This window comes from Phoxinus phoxinus (assembly GCF_949152265.1).
Source record: "Phoxinus phoxinus genome assembly, chromosome: 13".
Lineage (NCBI taxonomy): Eukaryota > Metazoa > Chordata > Actinopteri > Cypriniformes > Leuciscidae > Phoxinus > Phoxinus phoxinus.
The window spans coordinates 22,322,101-22,343,494 of record NC_136888.1 but is presented as its reverse complement, the minus strand read 5'-3'; the positions used below and the strand labels follow the sequence as shown (position 1 = coordinate 22,343,494).

At 36.6% G+C, this 21,394-nt stretch overlaps 1 protein-coding gene across 5 annotated transcripts in view; it reads left to right on the top strand.

Annotated features, from left to right (window-relative positions):
• The window catches only part of rcan3 (regulator of calcineurin 3), a 30,077-nt gene extending 9,408 nt beyond the window's left edge, over positions 1-20,669 (top strand). The window contains exons 1-6 of one of the 5 annotated variants that reach the window (XR_013799909.1): positions 3,289-3,552; positions 12,196-12,369; positions 14,365-14,536; positions 16,974-17,012; positions 18,072-20,217; positions 20,471-20,669. Coding sequence is in view for 3 of the 5 variants with exons in the window: in XM_079632060.1 (XP_079488186.1) it covers positions 3,466-3,552; positions 12,196-12,369; positions 14,365-14,536; positions 16,974-17,012; positions 18,072-18,226 (627 nt within the window). In the remaining 2 variants the exon portion in view is untranslated. Of the gene's footprint in view, positions 1-3,288; positions 3,553-12,195; positions 12,370-14,364; positions 14,537-16,973; positions 17,013-18,071 lie in introns of those variants that run through there. The other 4 variants (XR_013799910.1, XM_079632060.1, XM_079632062.1 and 1 more) reach the window with 4 other exon arrangements.
• The last annotated feature ends 725 nt before the right edge of the window (positions 20,670-21,394 follow it).

Genomic DNA, 21,394 nt, shown 5'->3' with positions numbered 1-21,394 from the left:
GTGGGAAATTATGTGATCTGAGCTTTATAAAGCTTTTTTCAATGGATGCCATTGAAAACATGCTAAGTCTATCCCCCTCACAGCCTTACTGTCATGGCACTGCTCTGAATAAGATAAATTACTCTTTATGTAGAAGACATAGGGTTCCTTGAAAACATAGGGCCTATATTAACAATCTAAGTGCATGGTCTAAAGCGCACGGCGCAAGTGCACTTGACTTAGGGCGTTTCCGAATCCACTTGAAAAATGGTCGGCACCCATGGTCTAAAAGGGTTGTCCCTATTCTCTTAATGAGTAATGGGTGTGTTTTGTGCTTAACGTGCAATAAACCAATCAGAGTCTTATCTCCCATTCCCTTTAAAAGCCAGTTGGGCTCGCGCCATGGCGGATTGCTATTTACATGGCGGAAAGACTGAACACAGAAACGGATCTGCTCGTGCGCGAGGTTAAAGCTCGCAGACCATCTACGGGTCAAGCCGGATTCCACCATATCTTTATGTACACAATAATAATCTTTTACATTGTAATCCTTTTATTTTTAATGTTTGGCATGTTTGTGTGCTGCTGCACGTCCCTTATGTGTGTGTAATAAGCAGAGTGTACATGTGTTGTGCACCCGCCTATAGGCGCATATTACTAATGTGCCCTTTAAATAGGCTAACAAAAAAAAATATGCCATTGACTTTAAACCAGGTTTTTGTTGGTCAATGGCACAGTCAGTTTCAGTTGCCTCAAAATAGCAACACGCCAACAATGCGCCTGCCCCGAACACACCTCGTTTTCAGACCAGCACGCCCATGTGGGCTTAAATGCATTTGCTATTTAAACAACGCACAGGACGTGAAAAAGATAACTGCGTTGGGCTGAAACTTGCATAAAACACTTGCGTCGCGCCTTGCACCACATTACGCCGGGTGTATAAAAGGGCCCATTATGTTCAGGCAGGTCTGCTAGATCAATTTTCCAAAGAAGCATGATTTTCTTGTCAAAGTGATAAAATGTTGTGTTGCAAAGTTAAGCTTTTGTTTTGTTTTTTTTGCTAAGAAACGAGCAGTAGAAAAGCCATGCAACTGTCTTAGATCTGAAAAAAGCTGTGTGAAGAGTGACTGTTTCATCTCACAGTAAGACGCAACGTGCAAAAGTGAAATACATTGTTGTTGCACAGGAACACCTTGAAGCCAAAGAAAGCACTTTAAAAAAAAAACTTGTTCAGTCTTTTCCAAGGCCTATTAACAAAATAGATTGTTGATAATCGGTTGCAGGAACGTTCTTATAGCAAAAGAAGTCAATTCACACACCACTGAGTGATGTATGTAATAGGGGAGAGCGGGGTATGTTGTCACACTTTTCAAACTGTCTAACATTTACTGAGCAGCATACATCAAAATGGTATACATCTCATACCAAATGAAAGAAGGAAGTCTTGGGCACATATGTTGTATTCATAATATCTTCATATCTTATTTCATTACGGAGTTGTAGACTTTTGAATAGTGAGAGTGCATTTGTGACAATTTGCCCCATCGGCGGGTAAATTGTCACACTAGGGCGGGTAAATTGTCACACTAGATTATCTAAAAATAAAAACACAACTACTTAATTGTGAATATTGATTTTAATTTTTAAACTCAAACCAGAACTGGAAATATAAACATTCGTGTCTGGAGAATCTGGAAAAACATTTATTTCAATCCAAACAATGCACATTTCAATCAAAGCACATTGTGGCAAGACTTTCAATTTCTGCTCTGGTAATCTTTTGACAATACCGAGTCAGAGTACAGTAATTTATGTCAAAATCCTTTGCAGTACTTCTGATGGATTTGTTCTGCAACTTTACCTGCCTGACTGCCTTTAACATTATGTCAGGTGGCGTACTGCCATGCTCTGTCTTTCATTGATAATTTCGAACCATCTTCCTGTCTTTCCTTCCTTAATTCCTGCCTTTCCTTCCTTCCTTCAAACACCTTATTGCAATTATAAATAAATTACATATCACAATTTATCATGTTTTTTGAGCATGTTCTATGTGTTTATTTGTACAGGGGCAAGTTGTCATACGTGACGACTTGCCCCAAATTCATTGAGACAATTTGCCCCATACTGACATGTGTGCTAATGTTGGCTAAATCTCAAGTTTAGCTCAACATATCACTTTAGCTAAAGTATCAAAAGACACGTTACGGTCTCCTCTATTTTGTGCAAAATAATAATTTTAAACATTCATACCTAACAAAGTTGTATTGCATAAAATGTAAAGTGCAATTTTTTAACTTTTTAAGCAGAAAAATACGAAAATTGTGCTAACCTCAGATTAGAGGGATCTTGACCACATGTGAACAGGAAGTTGACTATAGAAGAAGAAGTCACATAAAATGGCTATTTTATTTTTAAGATTGAGCCTCTAGTGTTGGAGTTATGAACAGTGTGACAACTTACCCGTGTGACAACTTACCCCGCTCTCCCCTACAAAATTTTGAAACAGAGGATGCTCCCTTCTTCTTATTCCCTGTGTTCTTGGGCACTTTTGTTAAAGTTGATCAAACATCAGGGCACTCATCATCCATGAGTAAAACAATAGACGTAAAAAATTTTTTTGAATTTGTACACTCAATCATTACAACACAGGGTCAAAGCAGTTATGGAGGACATAGGCTATATGTTTGTTGAATTAAATCAAATGTGTACTAATTTTTGCAACCCTTCGTTTAGGCAAAATTGGCTATTGGCTAATCAAGTATATGCTATGCATACATTTGTAAGTGAAGAAATGGAAAATTATGGTCGAAGGGGGTGTAGCCTATATACATTGATGCTGAGTAGGCTCACTAATGATATTTCACAAGAATTAAAACAAAATTTTCAAGACTCCACAACCTTTTGTTTTGGACTTTCTCTAGGGTATATCCAGCCATAAATAGGTGTGTCACTTCTTGCCTACCTACATCCTGCTATTGATTTATCTAGGTCTTTGTGGTCCTATATCAGTGTCTGAGGTGATTAGAAGGAATGTAGCCTATTAGGTGTCTTGTCCTGTCTACTACAACTAAAAGTTGTCAGCTGGAACAATTTCCCGTACTGTAGTTAAATCAAAGTAGCAAGACAAAAATGACGGCGTCGTTTGTTGGCAAAACCGAACCGTTATGCGGCTTTGTGTTCTGCGTTCGCTTCTTTGAGGAGCGCGTGCACATCAGAACAGAGAATCAAACGAAGAAGGCGATGACGTCAATGTAGCGGCCGAGCGCTCTGATTGGTCAGTGTGGATGAACCTGAGCAGCCTTCATGCGCTCGCAGAGCAGCATCTCAGTCAGACAGCCGAAGAGTTTGAGTCAGTACCTCACCAACACACAAAAGACTTTAAGCCTCAGAGAGCCGCACATATACAACAGGAAAAGCGAGCGAGAGAGAAAAGGGAATAAAATACCAATTTTTTTATTTATCTGTTTACAAGCAGCAAAACAAGGAATGCCATCGATAAACATGAAATTGGAGATGTTGACGCTCATCGCCTGCGATGTAGATACGGAGGTGTTTACATCCGACAAAATGCAGGTACTGCAAGTTTATCTATAAAGCAATTAAAAAAGAAGAAAATAAATGCACGCTGTGTTTATGATCAGTCTGTGTCTGTGCGCGAGGAGCGCTTTCACTGCATGCGCGCGGTCTGTGTGACGTTGCACGCCGCCAGTTCATTGTTTCTCATCGCTGGAATTTTCTCAATGAATCCGCAGTTCACATTAACATTCTGCTGCATGCGCACCGATGGCGTCAATGCTCTGAACGACCTCGATGCAGAGCAGCTCCAGACGGGCTGCGCCACCCGTTTGTATAGGATGAAGCAGCCGGTGTGCACACTTAAGTTACATGGTTAAAGGAATAGTTCACCCATAAATGACAATTATGTAATCATTTACTCCCCTTAATGTTGTTTCGAATCCTGTATGACTATTTGTTTCTTCTGTGGAGCAGAACAAGTCACCATTAACTTTCATTGCATGCCCAAAAAGACATATTCATTTTTGTGTGAACAAAATTTTAGGAAAACTAAATTGATTCATATAGTTAATGTACTCAGTACACACGAGTTCTGCTGTAGATGCATACACAAGCCTATTCATTCAGCCTATGCCTTTGAGAATGCTGCAGGTATGTCAGGTATAGGACTGCACAGTGCACACATCTACCCATCAGACTGCGATAATCGATAAAGCTTAGTTTACCTTGTAATCGATAACGGCACTTTATTTGAAATGAAATAAGGATGGTATTGAGTACTTGTTAGAATTCCTCATTTGGAATTTATCCAGAAGTAGGGCACCCAGACACACTTTCGTGCATTCCAGCATGAGCCAGTGCCGTTTTCTGCAGTGTGCAATGGAATCTTAGATTGCACATTTAGGATTTTCTTGTAAATGCCAAATAGAAAGAGAAAAAATGGGGGAAATATGTTTTTATACACCTTTAAACAGTTGCTTCACACGCAAACAAATACATGATTTTGCATGGAATTACATGTATTGTGTTTGTGACAATCGTTCAGATGGGTGGCAAAGAAAACATGTCTGACACTATAAAAGTCCCAGTAAGAATGTGGTGTCAAAGTGTCAATGTAGTTTATGTGTTTTCCATGTTTGGACAGTGTTTCAGTGCCATAAACTGCAGATATAGGGGCAGGGAGTCAGACAGACAGGTGTTTCTGTGCTACTGCAAACTGCAGTTGCTCTGCTTTGCCTGCAGTGTCCTGCCCTGAGCGAGGAACGACAGGAGGGAAAGAAAGAAAGACAACTTAAGATTTATGAAATGAGTGTCTGAAAATGTGTGAGTGTCAGTATGTGTGCATATTGGTTCTAATCTGGGTTATTGGCCCAGGTTGAGGACACAGTAGATGATAAGATACTGCACGTTCTCTACAGTCACTGATTACACTGATCTCTGCACAACAGCTTTTTTTTTTTAAACCTTTTGTTTTTTTTATCCTCCGCTTAAGGTTTATTCATTTACTCTCTGCTCTGATTTTCTCATTGGATGGCAGGATTTAAAAAAAGCCATTAGTCCAGTCACACACACACAAATAGGTACACAAAATAGTAAATACACACACACACACAGTTTACTTGGTTATCTAAATGGGGACATTCCATAGATGTAATGGTTTTTATACAGTGCAAATTGTATATTCTGTCCCCTTACCCTACCGTTAAACCTATACCCATCACACAAAACTTTTTGCATTTTTACACTTTAAAGAATAACTTTAATTACTTTATTTTTATACCAGATTTACAAATGAGGACGTCCCTAAATGGAGGTTTTTGGAGTTTTTGTCTTGTTGAGTTTTGGTCACTTCTGGGTACAAGTTTGAGCCCAAAATATAGTTAAGTTGGTACACACACACACACACGCACACAAGGCAGCTCATAAACAGTCAAGTTTTAGCTGGTCAAGTAATGAAAAATTGGATACATGTAGTGTTTGATTCTGGATTAGGATACTTATAATGATATGCTTCACACATATTAACTATCATCAACATTTGTCAGACTAGTCAGTGGAGCAACTGGGATCTGAGCTTGCTCACTGGAACAGGTGTGGCGTACAGTGTCCGTGCGTGTTCAATGGAAAATGATGTGCTATGGAAAATATGCAGACATCAGCACATTCATTCTGAAGGTTATGGGCAGGAGTCTCGACATTCACGCATAAGCACACACATACATACCCCTAAATAGTTAACACATTGATGGCATGTTTGCTGAGATGATAAACGCATGTGTGTTTGTATTTTACTTCACACTGATTTCCATAAACAGTAGTGAATGTCCATCAGACATGATTATTAGGGTCAGTGTGCAAAGCAACTGTCAGATCTATCCACCATTCAAAGCCCTTCTTTTTTTAACAAAATTTTAGCTGATCTGAATGTGATTGGATGGTTTTGTATGATGCTCAGTGATTTGGGTATATGGTCCCAAGCAGAAGTGAAGTGACAATGGAAATGAAGAGTTCTGATATGACAGTTCTGTCCCCTTGAGCAAAGTGTTTAACCCCAGGGGCCCCATGAGAGACTTTTCTTGCAATTAGCATGCTGTAAATCCCCAAGTAACAGCTAACAGAGGTCAGTCTTTCAGCAGATGAGCCTTTTCACCTTTGAATGTAAAAGTAATTTTAGCGTTGACCGTTCGCAAAGACCCGCCCCCCTTAGTTACTGTTGCTATGTCCGACAAGCTACGCCGCTCTAACGCCACACCATGTTCTCACGCAGTGAAAATTACATTGCGGAGCAGAGAGGACGCTGACAGACAGGACAGACCAGGTCATTTTTCGGTTACTTTTGATATTAAACATATTAAACAAAGTCTCACCTTTCAAATTTGGTAATTTTTTAAAAGAAATTGAAACAATAAATAACGTTTTGTGGCTCTTTAATGTGTCTGACAGATCGATGTAGAGCCTCAGTTAAAGCTGCTCGTGAACCGATCATCTCTTCCTTATAGTTAATTTATAGCATCAAATAAACATGAGTGACCATAAGACGGAATGTTGTTTTAACCGCGGAAAAGCGTCAGTACACTCCGTTTTTCAAGTTCAAATCCTCCAACGTTAATCCACTAACTCTCCTGACTGCTTTGTCGGACAAAATAGCGGATGGCGAAGTATGATTGGTCAGATCACCTGTCAATCAAGCTCCCTGCGAAGGGTCAAATTGGTCCAATCGCAAGCAACAGATGAGAGTAAATATCTAGAGAGATATCTGATATCTAGAGAGCAGGCTGAGGTCTAATAAATGTGTGTCACACGTGAAGCTCATTTTATTTAGCCCATCTATTAATTTATTTTAAAAAAAATATTAAACTACATATTCATTCATACATACAGTGCCGTTTTGACCGTTATGAATCACAGTGCATACACTCAAATGTATTTATTCAAGGGGTAGGATAAAAGGAGACCCATTTATTCACAATATTTACTCAAAATTCACTTTAAAACATGTACAAACTAAAATCATATGCTGTTATTCTCAAATTAGTTTTAAAATGCTGATTAATTGACCCGTCAAGTATCTCAGTCTAGAGTAGATGTTACAACAAACAGCACGATAGCTAAGTGAGTGACAGGTAAAACTGAAGCATTCCTGGATCAGGTTCTTCTCAGGTGGGTAACAGGATCTGAGCTTTTGGCAGGTGGGGAGGCTGAAGCCTGCAGCCTGAGATAGCCCTGCAACAGCCAGGCCAGAAGTGTGTGTGTGTGTGTGTGTGTGTGTGTGTGTGTGTGTGTGTGTGTGTGTGTGTGTGTGTGTGTGTGTGTGTGTGTGCTTGTGCTTGTGCTTGTCTCTCTCACTCTTTCTCTCTCTCTTCACTCATCTTAGATGGACTAATAGATGGATGAAACAGCAGGATGGATGGAGGAGGGAGGTTAGATACATCTGTAACCCAAGAGCATAGGTAGAGCTCAGATGTCACTCTGAAAGGTTAAAGGCATTCGTAGGTATGATGACGTTAGACAAAAGGCTGCTGGCCACCCACTTGTGTCCTTTTTCCTGTGGGTCGGGTTACCAGCTGACACAGCCTGCACATTCTAGTCCTAGCACTTCAAACAACCTTCCTAGATTCTTGGTCCCTTCGTGGGAATAAACATCCACTGATGTGACAACTGCGGTAAATTATATAACTGTTGTCAGAGAATTAAAGCTTCATTCAGTAGGGTGGCACATAGCTGAAACTTGGGTCATAAATATAGCTTTGCGTCACCAGAATAAATTACAATTTTTTATAAATTCTAATAGAAAACAGTTACTTTAAATTGTAATAATATTTCACAATATTACTGTTTGTGTGGTTTTATCTGTTGAAAAGCCAGTGATATCAGTTTGTCTTATTACAGCTACTGTATTTTAAATCAAATAAATAAATATGCATATTTATAATTGATCAAAAATATGCACACACACACATATATATATGTTTGTGTGCACGCGCGTGTACCGTAGTCCTGATCTAAACAACACTTATATATTATATATACAACAAAAATATTTATATATGATATATTCATATATATTTATATATTACAATATAATCCTAATACCGATTATTTTCTTTGATTAGAAGATTGTCATAACCATAATTTTGTTGAAAAATAATGTAAGGTTTTGTAGTAATCAAATAAATAAGCGTAAAAATTAATAAATGTTTTTTTTTTTTTTTTTTCAATAGGCCTATTAAAAACAAGTAGGTTTATCTCTCTGTTCAGTCTCTTCCAGATCTCAGAAATTCCCATAACTTCATGGAATTCTGGGATGAATATCACCGCCCATCTCCGAGCTCTGGAAAATCCCCTGGGGCTTTTTCACCAGGCTTGTCAATTGGATTTGCTCCCTACCATTGATTTTGTATAAAAACCACAACAGACCTGAGTGATGGCACCAATTCCTCCAGAGCCAATCAGGGTGACAGCATTTGTTGTTGTTTAACTCTGTTCTGATAAGAGTGAAGGAAAACACAGTGCCCTCTGTATTTACGGCACATGTGATGAATCGCTTCTGCCTCTTACAGAGATTTCCTTTCTCAGAAGGTCAGGGATCAGCTTCTTTTGTGCAAAAGTGTTTCGTGCCTCGCAAGCTGGCACCTTGCGGACAGAACTTGGCTGGCTAAATGACTCCTGTGTGACATTATGATAACATTTAGATTTTGTTTTCGGGGTTGGTCCTCCTGTTTCCAGGCTCTGCTTTGAACAAAGTCTTGATTTAAGGCAGCAAAAGTTCACTCATTATTCACTGACAGGCAAACAATGAGAAAATGACTTATGGGAAACCAGATGTGATAAGGTCTTTATGGGGGCATGTAATAAAATGTGTCTGTTTGTCAAGTTTAGTTATTTATGTTTTTGTCTATATTTAAATATAGTGTAATACAGTGTTTTTTTTATCCTGCTCTAGCATATATCACCCAGGGGCTCTTTGATTGGCAGCTTGTCAGGGTTGTGTAACATCAGCAGGGTAATTAAAAACATCTCCCACTCGTTTAACGGATTAATCTTCTTAATTATTTATGCTTCTATTCTCAACCCAAAATCATGCCAGTGTCCCAGTGCACCATATGCCCCAGATTCTGGGACATATTCATTTTCTAATGGCTTTTCGGGTAACGAGTCCATGTGTGGAGCTTGTCCTTAAGTCACTTTCTGAATAGAATAGTGTGAGGACAAGATAAGTATTGAGCAGTGCAGACTGCAGTGTAGGGCTATAGTGATCGAATATTCATGATATATTCAATAATTCTGCATTGCGGATGTATAGTCTATTAACTTGTGTGATATTTTCCATATAATGTATTGAAAAGTTTATTTAAAGATGTTAAATATAGCTGTTCATCATTATGTACTGTTATATTGGTGCATAGGCAAACGTATAAAAACATTTTTTTACATTTCATTCCTGTTCACATGGGGGAAATCAACCTTTTTTTGTGTTTTTCTTTCATTACGTTTTGAATCCACCGCCTTGCTTCAGTGGTTGTTTGGTTGAAATAATGCTTCTTCTGATGTGAAAATCACAGAGCAAATAAATGAGGAATGAGATATATATATTTAATGTTGTCGAATGGATAATATATAATATTTTAAATCGCATAAATTATGTATATATACACATAACATTTACCTCAATATTTATTCAGTGCTAAAACTTTACTGATATTTAAGAGAAGAACAGATGTGTTACTGTCTTAATACTGAACTCATTCGAGCATCAAACAACAAACTAATGGCATGGTACTTTGCACTACATTTTGCATTTGACATTAGTTACATTGTGGGACTTCTAATCAGATTTCATGTGTTTTTCCATTCAATCTACAAACAACTAAATGGATTTGAGTCGGATACATACAACAAATTGAACATTTGCCATGATTCTGTCTCCTCAATCTGTTTCTTACTGACTCTAATTCTCTGTGAGGTTGTCTGGCACTTATAAGAGGCTTTTAAAGTATTTTTATTTATTTTTTATTTAGAGTGTCACCTCTCTAAATCTCTCTCTGTGAATCTTTATCTTTCTATGACTCTTTGTCTGATTTTTTGTTTGTGGGGGGGACTTTCTTTGTTTAAATCTCAATGACAAACATTCCATCTCTATGCAATGCAGTGCTTTTTACAGACTTCATACATGGGCTATTCAGGACTAATGCTTGACTGAAGGATTTTAATGCTTGACCTCACTAGCAGACATTTTTTCCACACAGGAACAGAAATCTCTAAAACATTCCATAGAATCCATAAAAAATGACTACAGGTTACTGTGAATTAATGGGAATTTTTGTTATGTTTTCACTGGCTGCATAAAAAAAAAAAGCCATACAAATAAATGTCTCTTTTGAGATGGATCTTTAAATTAATTGGCAAAAAACAATCGTGAGTTAACATACCTTTTTAGTATGCAACTCTCACTTTTTCGGATCACACTGTCTGGGTGTGAGTTTCTGCTAGATTTTTTTCTGACTACAGTTTTCATCAGTATAGTGGTAAATGTTTCTCTTTGCCCTCCGTCAAGACTGACCTCAGTGATCTCATGTGTCGCCACCTGTTTATGCTTTCCAGGCAGGTACAAGGTGTGCAAATACATGTGATTGTCACAGGTGTGAAGTGAGCCAAACACACACACACACACACACACTGTTGCGTAACAGTGTTACATGGGCCTTACATCACACTAGTGTCCTGAACACTTATCTGTGATGCTCCTTTTCCTGCCTGTGAAATGTTGGTATCAGGGTAAATAACAAGCTTTCGTTTACTGGATGCGATCTTTGTCTGTCCATCAACAGTCATAGATACAATCATATATATATATATATATATATATATATATATATATATATATATATATATATATATATATATACTTCAGTGTTAATTACATTTTAAGTAATTAATTGTTTAAAAAAAAGTTATTTCTTTGGTATGGCACTGATATGTTGTGCATAACTGATGTAATTTCTTTATATGTATATATATAAACAATGAATTGAATTGAATTAACACTGAAGTAGTATATCATTTTAATATCATCCATAGCATTGAAATAACTATCTTCTTATTAGCCAGAAGTTTAATTTTGTCCACCCCTAGCATCAATACGTCAAATCCTTTTATCAGTATAAATATTTCATTTTATTTCATTATTTATGCATTCACGTTTTACAGTTCATTTAAGGTTGTCATTGTATGTGTCCCCACCTCCACAAATCTGATTTCAACGGCACTAAACTAAAACGTTACTTTGCACAGGTCAGTACGTTAATGTCTCATTCTTCATTAAAGAAAAGAAATTCAAATTCTGTCATCTTTTATTCACACTCATGTCGTTCCAAACGCTGATATCTTTCAGTTGACAAGGGCATGGCAATACCAGCACTAACCAACTTGTAAATTCGTGGTGTTTTCAGCAGGGTAAACATGCAGTTTATTTTACATGCCACACACGCTCTCCCTTACACACACAAAGAGCTGCCGTGTCATGAAGGCGGATGTCCACTCCTTTCCCCCAGGTAGTGTGTAAGTCTACACCGCTTGCAGGAAATGCTCGACGCTGCGCATGAATTAGTGATTGACATCTCTTCTTGCTACAGAGTGTCTGAGTTCAAAACAAACTCTTGCTATGTGTGGGAACAGAAACACTGATGTGCAATGCAAACACAAACATTTTGCATGCGGGAAACGAACATTATTATTATGTGAGTTTCGGATTACTTTGAACAAATTTAATACGTTTTATTCATAGAAAGTAAACGGAAGAGATTTAAAATATAGACATACAACTTAAAACGGTTTGCTGCTGTTTATTTAGTTGTTTATTATGAATGTTTTGTGGAATCAATTTTAATGTTGGTTTTTTACATCAAATTCATATCATATAACATTTTTTTTTTGCTTTACTTGCTCCGTCAGCACAGTGAAGGTCACACTTCATATTTTACACGTCCCCTTCTATTTGAAACTGTTCCAATCAGCAGTGCTGGGTCCTGTCCCGTGCTTTTAGGCCACCAGGAGAGCATGACACTAGTTTTATTGACACAATTGCTTAAAATATCAGCAGAATTAGGATATTACACTCTGCAATACGTTTACAATAGACAGTTATTTAATGCAAAACTCAAGCAGTTATGAATTGTGTGTTTTTTTCTTAATTTTCCTCAGGAGCGGTTTGAGGCTCTGTTCAGGATCTATGATGATCAGACGTCCTTCCAGATGTTCAAGAGTTTCAGAAGAGTTCGGATCAGCTTCAGCACTCCAGAGGCGGCTGCACGCGCACGCATCGAGCTCCACGAATCAGATTTCAACGGCATTAAACTACAACTGTACTTCGCACAGGTCAGCGTGTTAATCTTTATTATGTTTCATTCTGCAGTAAAGGGATTGTTCATCCAGAAATGAAAATTATTTTACCATTATTCACCACCATGTCGTTCCAAACCTGTATGCTACATTTTCAAACTGTCCAAAATATGAAAAAGTTTGAGTCAGTAAGATTTTTTAAAGAAATTAGGCAGAAGTAAATGTTTCTTCTGGGCTATACCTATATCATGCGTTTATTGTGTTTTTGTCCTTGTTGGAGCTGTATGTTGTAATAACCCATATAAACTTTTTGGTATATTATGTTTTTATTCTAGCATCTTTAAATGTTACATCCAAAAACACAAATGAACAAACGAAAACAGCTGTTAAAACAAAGAGAAGATAAAAACAAATTAAAAGAAAAAGAAAAAGAAAAAAGACACGCAGATAAACATACCATGTTCCTTCGCCTAGGTTTAGTTCATTACTACTCCAGATTTAGTTGTAACCACACAAGTTGAAAGAAACCACACATTATGAATCAAACGATTTGCATAAGGTGTTCGATTCATTTAACACGTTATCTTTGACAATTATAGAAGACTAATAGGAGGCAACATGAGCTAGAGATCTCTGGACTATCAGTGTAATATTAGCCAGAGGAGAGAACAGGAGTTTAGATTTTCTTTTCTCCTCTCTTAGAGGTCTGTCAGCAGGGGATAGTTAAAAAGAACACACAGTTCTCAGCACAGTAACACACACACCCACACACACACAGGTGACATCCGTGTGATACTAATCATTATTGCCATTAATTATCTGAAATCAGACAGACACAATTATATTCCTAGAATCATTATGTAGTAAATGTGCTCCACGTGTTTTACTCTGAACACATAAAGAATGGACACACTCCTCACAATGGTGCTGTGAATTTGTGTGCTGCTGTGTGGGAGTGCGGAGATGATCCAGGACATTGTGTGTCTTTGAACAGTAATATAATAGCCTGTTTCCTTTAGAGAGATTTAACTATGGTGAGAGTATTCCTTCAAATCAATACAATCTAGGCCTGAACTCTGCTATATTAAGCTTAGAGGATATATTTAATTTAAAAGGAGTGCACAAGTAGTTTATTCTTATTGTTTATTTTGGTGAGCTGGGAAAGCACAAAACAAGACGTTTTGAGAACGTTCCCATTAAATTATGAAAAAGTTATTTCTGAATGTTCTCTGACCGTTCAAAGCGTCCAGTTTTTTTTTTTTTATGTTTTAAAAATGTTATATGATGTTATATTTTGGTTATAAAGGTGAAACTCGAAAAATGTTAATATCGTGCAAAAGTTTAATTATTTTAGTAATTCAACTTAAAAGGTGAAACTAATATATTATATAGACTCATTACACGCGAAGTGAGATATTTCAAGCCTTTATTTGTTATAATTTTGATGATTATGGCTTACAGCTTATGAAAACCCCAAATTCAAAATTAGAATATTGTGAAAAGGTTTTCATAAGCTGTAAGCCATAATCATCCAAATGATAAGAAATAAAGGCTTGAGATATCTCACTTTGCATGTAATGAGTCTATATAATATATTAGTTTCACCTTTTAAGTTGAATTACTGAAATAAATCAACTTTTGCACGATATTCAAATTTTTCGAGTTTCATCTGTATGAACGTTAGGGGAACATTCCATTTCATCAATCTGAAAACATTATGGGAACGTTACTTTTGAATGTTGTGAAACAAGTATAATATAAAAATTAAAAAAACATTAGACAAACTAAAACGTTTCAGGAAAAAAAAAATCCTTGAACAATGTATACATAACGTTTTTGTGCTAAGAACATATGAAAGACAAGATAACTTTGAACGCACATTCTATTAACGTTACTGGAACGATACATTTTACACAACAAAAGACATTTTTTTTTATAACTTGAAAGAACCTTGTCAGAACGTTAGCCAAAGTTCTGAGAAAGTTCCCTGTTAGCTGGGTTACCACCCTGTCTTTCTCTGTCTGGCCACAGGTGCAGAATTCAGGGGAGGATGTGGACAAGGCGTACCTTGCCCCGCCTCAACCTGTCAAGCAGTTCCTCATCTCTCCACCTGCGTCTCCACCTGTGGGATGGAGCCAGGGTGATGATGCCACACCTGTGATCAACTACGACCTGCTGTGTGCTGTGGCCAAACTGGGACCAGGTACAAAAATACACACAAGTACAATCATCATACAAGCATATGCCACATACTCGCATGCAAACAAGCTGTGTCTAGTTTAAGTGTGTACAACCATCTGGACCAAATGTCTGTGTCCTCATTCATTTAAGCACTCATTTTCACTCCAACAGTGGATAAACACACTTACAAACTTCTCCAGATAGATAAATTGACTCCAAAAAGCACTTGGAGCTAAACATATTTGTTATAAATCAAATGTATGAACATTATATCTGTAATTGAATATGTTCACACTTCTTTGTGTGCCCGAATAATAGTGCTCTTGTGCTTGTTTTGTGAAGTTTGGGGTCGATAAGAATTTAATAATGTTTTTGAAAGAAGTCTCTTATGCTTAAACAGTAAAATAGTGACTTATTACTACAAGTATTACTACAATTCACAGCTATTTTCTATCTTAATACATTTAAATGTAATATTATAGTACATTTATTTATTTGAAATAAAATAATGTAACAGTGTAAAAGCCTTTACTGTGACTTTTGACCAATTTAATGGGCCATTGTCGAGTTTAAGTATTAAACACCTTTGAGCGATATTTTAGGTAAACACAATGTAATGTTTATAAATTAGTTCATGAAAGTTAGGTAACACTTTGGTTTAGGGTCCAATTCTCTCTATTAACTAGTTTAGCTTATTAGCATGCATATTACTGGATATTGGCTGTTTATTAGTACTTATGAAGCGCATATTAATGACTTATTCTGCAGCCCTAAATCCTGCTTAACAACTTACTAACTATTAATAAGCAGTAATAAGGAGTTTATTGAGCCAAAAGTCGTAGTTAATAGTGAGAATTGGACCCTAATATAAAGTGTGGCAGAAAGTTATTATGCAGTGTTACTTAGAAAATAAAGCACTTTTTTGTTAGGGTTTTCTTGAGTTGGAAAAGTTTGACAACGACCCCTGATCAAATGCAATAGCAGCTAGATAACGTTTGTCAAGGCAAACTCTGATGTTGGCTTGAAAAAGCCTGACCAAAAAGTTTGAAGTAGTTGAAGGGGAAAAAAATTTAACGCTAGAAGGCTAAAAATACATTAAAAGCATGCTGTATTGTAAAAGATAATTTTGGTTATCACTAATGTGTTAATGGTTGGTGAACGGCTAATGTGTTTAAAGAAAAACGGAACTGTAAGAGGTCAAATGTGGCAGCAGTGAATAGAAATGGACGATGTTCCCCTTGTCATGATCAGCATCATGTGTGCTGTGTGTGCGCCCTCTGCTGGTGAATATCACAACAACACTGACTCCCTGCTATAGCAAACCTCTTATCGCCACTTATCGGTCTGGCTCGTTACTATAGCAACCCTTATTCTGTTTCTCAGTGTTTGTGCGTGTAGTGTGTCCTCAATGGAGGTGCTTCTATTCTTTAATCTTGGGGATGTAAAATATATCTGTTTACTAAGGGTTCTAATCTTTTAATGGCTTTCAAATCTAACATCTTTTGTTATTGAGAGACCATTTCTCTGGCTTGTGCTCCTCAAAACATCTGGCTGATGCAGAAAATAAGGCAAACCTATCTAACATAACACGCCTGGATTACTGAGTTATCTGGATTTAATTGTAGATGATATATCATATGACAAATCTCATATAAGAGTTGTCGTTATAGTAACAAGTCTGTGAGATCAAACATGCTCCATAGCATATGTTTATTTAGCGTAATAACAGGATTCAATCATGTAGAAGGTGAAAGTCTGTCCCACTCCCAGTGTCCCTTCTTAGAAGAGCTTTATGAATAATAATAGTTAATACTGGTAATAATAATATAGAATTTTAGAAAAATGTTGAATAGGAGGCAAAAATGTAGTATTATTCCTATGAATAATAATAATAATATAATCTTAGAAAAGCACCATGTTGAACTAGAGACAAAAATAGTAATTTAGTATAAATTAATTAATTACTTATTAATTATAAATAAATGTAGTGCAGTTTAGTATATTATATTTATTATAGATTGATGTTAAATGTTTTAACATGCCAGCAACACGCAACAACATGCAGCAACACGTTAAATCATGCTAGCAACATGCTAATTCATGTTAAAACATGCTAGCAAAATGTTAAATCATGCTAGCAACATTCTAATGATAACAACATGTTAGTGACATTAAATCATTCAAGCAACAGGTTAATTCATGCTAAAACATCCTAGCAGCATGCAAAATCATGCAAGCAGCACGCTAATTCATGCTTACATGTTAACAACATGTTAATTCAAGCTAGCAACGTGCTAAACATGCTAGCAACATACTAATTCATGTTAGTAAACATGCTAATTCATATTAATGTGTTAAATCATGCTAGCAAAATGTTAATTCATGCTAACAAGGTGTTAAAACATGGTACTATAAGAAATTGTTGCGCTCTAAAATTGACAAAAATCCTTTTTCTTCAGGTGCTTGGAGCCAAAGAGATATGGAAACCGAGCAAGAAGGTGGCTGGCCTTACACTGAATTCATAACAGACAACAGAAATCTATCAAAACATTTTTTTTTTATTTTCAGTGCAAAAAGTGCAAAGCAAATGAACAGGAGCAAACATTTCAGCACATTGCTTAAACATGGTAACAACATGCTAATTTGTGATAGCAACGTATTAAAACATGATCATGTTGCAGCATGATAATGCAATAACCTGTGCAATAATCATGCTGTCTAATCAGCATCTTGATATGCCACACCTGTGAGGTGGATGAATTATCTCGGCAAAGGAGAAGTGCTCACTAACACAGATTTAGACAGATTTGTGGACAATATTTGAGAGAAATAGGCCTTTTGTGTACATAGAAAAAGTTTTAGATCTTTGAGTTTAGCTCATGAAAAATGGGGGCAAAAACAAAAGTGTTGCGTTTATAATTTTGTTCAGTGTATATTATTGTTATTATTATTAATCAAAGGACATTTTATTGATTAAGAAGTACCTATGGCTTTTGGGTATATTTAGCTAATTTACATTAGCTGTACAGTCTGTTCAAGCCATGCTAAGAAAGTATTTCGACATTGGTTAAGTTGTTCTTGTTTAACAACACCAGACGGCAACTTTAGGATCAAAAGACAATGCAAACATGATGGATGTACGTCCGGGAATGTATTTGTTGTCTAGTTTTCATGACAGTTTATATTGTCCAACCCTCAGAAGGTATTTCATGGGGGTGGGCTGGTAAGGGAGTCTAGACTTCTGAAACCTTCCAGCATTTACTGGTGAAACTCGAAAAATTAGAATATCGTGCAAAAGTTAATTTCAGTAATTCAACTTAAAGGGTTAAACTAATATATTATATAGACTCGTTACATGCAAAGTGAGATATTTCAAGCCTTTATTTGTTATCATTTTGATGATTATGGCTTACAGCTAATTCAAAATTAGAATATTGTGTAAAGGTTGCACAATATTCAAATTTTTCGAGTTTTACCTGTATATTTTAGTACAAACCAACTTTATTTTAAAAGGTCAAGGAAAATTGTATCTTATTGTCTTTTATCTATCTCTCTAGGTGAGAAGTACGAGCTGCATGCGGGTACAGAGTCCACTCCTAGCGTGGTGGTCCACGTGTGTGAGAGTGACGCTGAGGAAGAGGAAGAAGCCCGGCCAAAAGCCAAGATAGTCCAGACCAGACGTCCCGACGCTCCCCCAAAAGTCTACAACTAAAACCTTCAGCACACAGCACACGTTTTTTTCTCTCTCTCTGTGTCTCTTTCTCTCATCCAGGGAAAGGCACGCTTTATTTCAATAACAAAAAAAAGCTAAACTAAGACATGGATGGATTGGGAGGGGTGCTCAGTGCACAGGTGACTTGTGGTGTTCTGAACTGGACTCGTGGACTGAACACACTGTCTCACCGCTGCCTCACGGGACAGACAGGGGGCGATGAGCTTGCGAACCCCCTCTCACAATCATAACACTTTCATTCCCTCATTTAGAGTCTTTGTCCTGTACCATTCAAGCTCAGTAATTGTTATTAACAGTCGTAGACGTAGGTTACATGTAAGCTTTGTTACTGTTTGTCACTATGATTGATCATCAAAGAAAAAAACAATGCTTCAAAAAAAGTAAAGCGGACCCATTCTGCTTTCTCCGTTTCTCTCTTGACGGCTGTCGCGTTTATCTCCATATCGGTCAGGTTGGCACACCTACCGCGGTGCCGCGGCTCGCTGGGATTGTGACCTGTGTGCAGAATTATGCCTGTTCATACCATGCTAGAATGGGATGACAAGTTGTTCGATGGAAACGATATGAGCGAAGGAGTCGAATGTTTCAGTCATGTCGGTGACGACGAGAGGGTGTTAAACATGTTCTTTCACTAAGTTAGATGTTTATTATTCTTACTGTGTATTTGATACCGCACATTTTTGCATGCTAACTGGTGTATTTTATACTCTGTTAAAACAACTTGGAACATATCTGACTGCTGTCTTTCAGTGGGATGGCCTTGGAAAGTGAAGAAACAGTTGTCAGGTGTAAAGTTCGACATTTTGTACTTGTATAGCGCAACGTTCACTCACAGGCCAGAAAAAGCACATGTTATTGTGGGTCTTAGTTTCACCCCATCTTTGTTCGGCGCATTTATGCTTAAGCTTTTTTAGTACCATTTGCATTGTTTAGCGCTGTCTCTGCATATGTTTACTGAATCTACACTGACATGTGCTCAAGATTCAAGGTGAAAATCAATGTGACCACTGACTTGGCCCAGAACCACTGTATGAATGCTTTACTACTGTCATATCAATGTTAACTGTTGTGTATTTTGCATTGACAGATTCAATCTTAAAGGGATAGTTCACCCAAAAATGAAAATTCTGTCATCATTCATGCTGTGAAATTTTAATTTTGAAGAATGTTTATAACCAAACATTTCTGGTGCCCATTGACTTCCATTGTTTGAACAAAAACACATTTCTCAAAATATATTATATTATGTTGAAGACATGAAGTAGTACAACTTTGGAACATCATGATTCATTTCTATTTTTGGGTGAACTATCTAAGGTCTTTTATGTCTCGCAAATCCTCATTTTTTCCAGTTTATAAATCTGCACTGTGTTAATTCATACCAAAACTGCTACAAATTAATGAATGATGTACTTTTAAGATATGTGTTGTAGTAATAATGTACAGTCAGTGAAGCAGAATCCAGCGATTGACCAATCAGATTGAGGATTGCAGAGAGGCATGTAATGATGGTGTCAAATTAGCCTTATTAAAAGTCATATTTCAGTCAAAAAATGAAGAAAATCCAGTTAAATGTTGAATGAAATTCAATCATTTAAAAAAAATTGATCATGGCGATGTAAATCACATAAAAAAAAAAAAATCATGCAAACAAATAACTGTGATATTATGTGACTTTCTAAATTGCATTTGCTCCCTTGCTTACATGTAAGACAAAAGTGTTCTCTTCAATAACCAATCCTTCAACGACGAATGACTCCTTTAGCAAATAACAAAGAAATAAGAAATAATAAAGATAAACATCTAATGGAATTTAACTTTTTTTTTTGTAACTCTGCATGCTGTGACTTTTCCATAGATGCAGTCTTTCCCGTTTGTATTTGCCTCTGAATGCAGCCCTTTTCTCCTGCCTGTTTCTACCTGTTTCTTTTTTTTCAGGTGTTCGGTCACTACAGGGGCGAGAAACATGGGTGAGCAAAGCTCTTTGAATTATCGATAACCAGCATATATAAATGTTTTGGACTCTTTGAGTTGTGGGTGTGTTCACATTTAAAACAAAAAGAAGAAGATAAGCGAAGTATATGAACACATGAAGCAAATTTGTACTGACTTGTTACAGCCTGTCATTGGCAGCATAATGTATTGATTTTTTACTGTCTTTAAGGCTGTTGTTGCTTCGTTTCAGTAAAATGATCTTGTTCTTTCTTCTTTTTTTTAAGGAAGGCTACAGATGGTCAGTTCTATCACTGTTGCTGTTTGGATTTATATATTGTCTAGTACTGTAACTGTAGTTCATAACCTGTGAACAAAGCAATAATTTACGTTATATCTCAATGTTCTCAATATGTTTTTTTTTTTGTTTTTTTGCAGAGGTGTTCTCTGATTCTTAGCTGCTTATGTTTGTGTAAATATGATTATTTGTTTCTCATTGGCATATAAATATATAAATAAAGATATATATATATATAAAGAACTGATTCTTAAAAAAAGTGCGGTATTGTGTTTATTTTACACAAGTAGTCAGGTACCTCCAAAGGTAGCAGAAAAGTGTGCATCTTAAGTCTATTATGCAATACCGTTTAAGTGTGTGGATAATGTTTATAGACATCATATACATTAATAGTGAATAGGAAGTCCCCACCAAGATATATTTACGTCTTCCTCATTCCATCTGTGTTTAAAGGAGCGGTCAAGTATGGGCAAAAGCTTTGAGTTTAATTCTAAATAGACGTTGTCCGTGTGAAATCTTTCTCTATTTTTACTTGATGTAAAAATTTAAAATTCAGATTGTTTCAGGCTTTTTAAAAAATCTCAGTTTTCCTTATTGTCTTTTTCAAGATTAACCGTTACAGAATTAGCCTACTTTACAGTATTATCAACTGACAATAAAAAGAAGGTTCCACAGAATGGGACACACCTGATTTGTGTTTCTACCTGTCAATGATTAGATCCCAGCCCAGTCTCCTGGGATACAAATACTACAAAGATACTAATTATATATGTTCTCACTCCTCCTTTAGGGTATTCATTGAGGGAAAAAAGGAGCTTGTGAATCACAGCAGTGGCTTTGAACAAGAAGTACTGCTATAACTAGATCTGCTAGAAATTATGTTTTTTTGTCATGTGTATACTGAAAATCTGCTCATA